The sequence below is a fragment of the Montipora capricornis genome, chromosome 14 (genome assembly GCF_036669925.1).
Source record: "Montipora capricornis isolate CH-2021 chromosome 14, ASM3666992v2, whole genome shotgun sequence".
Lineage (NCBI taxonomy): Eukaryota > Metazoa > Cnidaria > Anthozoa > Scleractinia > Acroporidae > Montipora > Montipora capricornis.
Genome location: NC_090896.1, coordinates 49070073 through 49074184, shown reverse-complemented (window position 1 = coordinate 49074184; position 4112 = coordinate 49070073). Strand labels below are relative to the sequence as shown.

The window sequence follows — 4112 nt, the reverse complement described above, 5'->3', positions numbered from 1 at the left end:
AAGGGAAGTTAAAGATATTTACCGTTATTAGGAAAACTGTACGAAGTTATAGAATATTCCTCTGAGGATGCCATGTTGATGATATGGTTTTACCATGCAGTGACATAAGAGATTTTCCCAGTAAACACTGCGTAAATAAACATGGCGGTGAGCGGGCATTTTGAAAATTATATTCTAACCCTAAAAAAGTATCAACGTTAGTACAGTTTAGGACCAAACTCTTTTTCATCCAAGAACCCACACACTGTGAACGAAGAGTAGAGCATGCAGTTCATGGTGTTTTGGTCAGGCCTCGTTTCATTGATTCATGGGTTGGGTAAGATCGTTAATGGACGGATAGTGGCTGCCGCAGCGCCGGAATATGCTGATATCCGATCTCACCCATAGTTTGATTACTTGTAAAGCGCATTTGTAATGTGTAAATAGAAAATGTCCTGTACAAAATCTTTATCATTACCAGTAATAAGCAAATGTTAGTGGTAGGATATTGGCATCAATATTAGTAGAGAGATTGATATTAGAAGAATACTAGATAGAGCGGAGGGCTCGCTTTTGAAAGCTGAGGAGTTTATCAGGAGAATATTTACTCAACCCACCCCAAGCTTCCAAGCTATAAGTCAGATAGGGTGCTATCAGAGATCAATGGAAAGTTAAAAGAATATGTGTTGGCACAAAATATCTTAATTTAGCAATTAGTCATACCGCTCTACTGACTTGCATAGTAACATGATCCACATGACGTTTGGCAAATAATGATGTTGCTGTTGTTTATCATTAATTACAGGATCGAAGGATAAACAACATCTTCAGACATGTTTAGAAGCTGGTCTTCGCTTGGCGGATAAACACAGACTTCGCTCTCTTTCAATTCCCTGTGTTGGCACTGGCAGTTATGGTCTGTCTGCGGCGGACTCGGCCCAAGTCACCTTTCAGGCTCTTTACAAATTCAGTCTAAGTTGTCAAAGCGTTAGAAAAGTGCGCATTGTCGTATTTAAAGCTTCAATGATGCAGGAATTTTTGCAGTCTCATCAGAGGCACACAGCCAGAAAAGCTGATCACAAATTTGAAAGTGATTCCTCCTCAAATCACACAACGAACTACCCATCTTTAAAAATCAGCGTTGCAGGCAAGGACGCGACAAGCGTGCAAAAAGCGGTAGATTCTTTGAAGAGTGGTTTCTCTGAAGCTTGCATTACTCAGAAAGTCGAGAATGAGGCTGTTAACCAACTTTCTCGCAAGCAGATTGACTCCTTGAGAAAGAAAGCCAATGACCGTGACGTAAGACTTGACATCGACGCTGACATTGACCGCATCGTGGTCTGTGGTGAACCAATTGAAGTGACACGTATGGTTGGGGATATCTGGCACGAAATTAACGAAAGAAATAAGGAAATCAAGGAAGAGCAACAAGCGCTACTGGTTTCAAAGAACATTGAATGGAGTTATGAAATACAAGGGGCCAAAATGGTGTTTGATTTGCAAACCAACGCGAAGTTAGAGATGGCACACGTCAAAAGTGAAGCGTTTGTTAGATTATCTTTGAGAGCAGATGAGTTTGACATCAATTTGAAAGCAAAAACTGGTCAAGGACGGCAAAACGGGGAGACGATAACAATTCACAGAAAAGTGAAAGGATCTGACGAAGGTTAGTTAACAAATAAGTTTGATAGCTCAGTGTTAACATTGTGTTAATAAAAGAAAATATTCATGATACGATGGAAAGGTGTAATGCGTCCGTGAGAAGGATAGGATACAAGTTGCTTGGCAACGGGCTAAAGGACAGCTGAAATATTAGAGTCCTAGGAAGGATTCCAAGCTACAGCCTCCGTAACACCGGTCGTATAAATTGAGGCGCATGACTTAGTAGATCTTCTCGGACCAGTGGTACACGTTGTCCATTCAGGACCCAGATAAACGGCCTAACTTTGCAGTGAGTTCTTGTAGCTCAGTGGGAAGAGCATCTGATCGGTGTTACGGAGGATTACGATATTTCAGTTGTCCTTTCGGGGAGAAGGCAAGTTTGACATCAATTTAAAGGCAAAAACTGGTCAAGGATGGCGCAACAGAGAGAATTAATGTAACAATTTAGAGAAAGGTGAAAGGATCAGATCAAGGTTAAGTAGAATAAGATAACGATATAAGCGGACTTTGTAAGTTAAATTCTTTATTCTTCAAACCAGAGAAATAATCTTTCTTCAATGTTAGTTTAAACTTTTTTTTCCATTTTAAAATTAATTTCGTTAAAACATATCCGATTAATCTTCGTGATTCGTTTTGCTGCAAACGTTTTTCCTTAAATATTAGTACTTAACATGAATCGAGACAGTTTTACAATACAGTGGGATCATTTCCATGTAATTTGGAAGGGATGTATGCTAATGCCGTCACTGTAAGCGTTCTTGCTCTGTGTTTTAGGTATTCCGCTTCCCGAGCATTGGGATCCAATGCCTAGTGGTAAGACTGTGCTCTTAGTACCAGTACTCCCAGGCTCCTCTGAGTACAGATGTGTGGCGTCCAAAGTTTCTTTAACTACTCTAGAAGTCAATATTCAGACAATCGAGCGAATTCAAAACCCGCATCTCTATCAGTCTTACGTGGTGAGAAAACAAAAAATTGATAAAGACAATGGTGGAAATAATGAACGACAGCTGTTCCATGGTACAAAGGGTGAAAATGTTAAAGCTATAAACACACAAGGTTTCAACAGAAGGTTTTGTGGACAAAATGGTAGGTTCCATTGACAACATCATGGGCATGTGTGTCGGGTTGAATTGAAGCCTTTAATACACTACGCAATCTTTTCGTGTACCTCACCTCGCAATTTCTTTGTGTAGGATAACCTAGTAAACGGGTTTGCATGATACCAGTGTCCACAAAGTTGCAACGAATTTAAACGTTGCGCATTGCTAACATCTTCCCCTCAATTTGCGTCGCAACGTATTGCGGTATCATCCTACGAAAATCCTCATTTAACCTCATGCCATGATCATCGAGATGTTGCCAAAAAAGTTGCCCGGTGTGAAATACGTCGAGCAGCCTGACTCACAAAGTGAAAACGTTTGTCGCCAAAAAAAGTTATTTTTCGTTTCAGGAGTTAATTATGGACAAGGAGTGTACTTTGCCAGAGATGCCTCTTACTCTGTTCAGTACGCAACGGGTGGAGCTGGGTCTCGCTTCATGTACCTCGCCCGGGTCCTGGTGGGGCAGTATTGTGTAGGCAACTCCGCCATGAAAAACCCTCCACCAAAAGACCCCTCCAGGCCTGAGATTCTGAATGATTCAGTTGTCAACGATACAAGCAACCCCTCTATCTTTGTTGTATTTCATGACACCCAGTATTATCCTGAGTACCTTATTACATTCTAGCAGATAGTTTGCTTTAATATTTGGCCGATTTTGCATGAAATAGATTAGTTTAACGGGCAGTACTATTGGTTTTTGGATTGTATCACAAGTAGAAGTAGTTTGATAACATTTGCCAACAAATGCTTCTTTCATTTAAAATTAATCGAATTTTCCAATTAATCGAATCCAAGTTTCTATATCAGTGTACATTAAAACGTTTGTGTTTCACAGTGGCCTCAACAACAGACGACTTTCATAGCACAGTATAATTTCTTTTTAAGTTTGATTTTCCAGATATTCATCCGTTAAAACGGTGCTGTACTCTGACACATTAAATTTGTGTATCTGCTTGTCTCCGGCACATCCGCACTACGGCGTAAATTATACCAAAACATCGCAATATGTGTAACCTTGCTTAGTCAAAGAATTGCATATTGCGAATGATTATGTGAGAGGTGGGGGTACGCTTGCGGCTGACGGCATGAAGCTCTTTTGTGTACAGTTTAGGCTATGAGAGGTGTCGTTAATAGGACAATCATATGCCTTTTGGAGGGCATATAATTTATTTGTGAGTTTTGTAGCCCGAGTAGTGTCATTTGCGCCCGAGTGGAGCGAACGAGGGACACCAATAAACTATATGCCCGACAAAAGTGGTTATCATTATTATCAATACACAAGGCCAAATCGTACAAATTCATTTAATAAGAAAAAAAAAGTTTAACAGAGATGTAACATGAAACTGTGATATGGAAAGTTGTTGCTTCAAT

At 40.1% G+C, this 4112-nt stretch overlaps 1 protein-coding gene across 1 annotated transcript in view; it reads left to right on the top strand.

Annotated features, from left to right (window-relative positions):
- LOC138032074 (protein mono-ADP-ribosyltransferase PARP14-like) overlaps positions 1 to 3401 on the top strand; it is a 15794-nt gene extending 12393 nt beyond the window's left edge. Inside the window, exons 5-7 of the mRNA XM_068879660.1 lie at positions 785 to 1645; positions 2416 to 2727; positions 3092 to 3401. Of these exons, the coding sequence (XP_068735761.1) occupies positions 785 to 1645; positions 2416 to 2727; positions 3092 to 3366 (1448 nt within the window). The 3' untranslated portion in view covers positions 3367 to 3401. The remainder of the gene's footprint in view (positions 1 to 784; positions 1646 to 2415; positions 2728 to 3091) is intronic.
- The last annotated feature ends 711 nt before the right edge of the window (positions 3402 to 4112 follow it).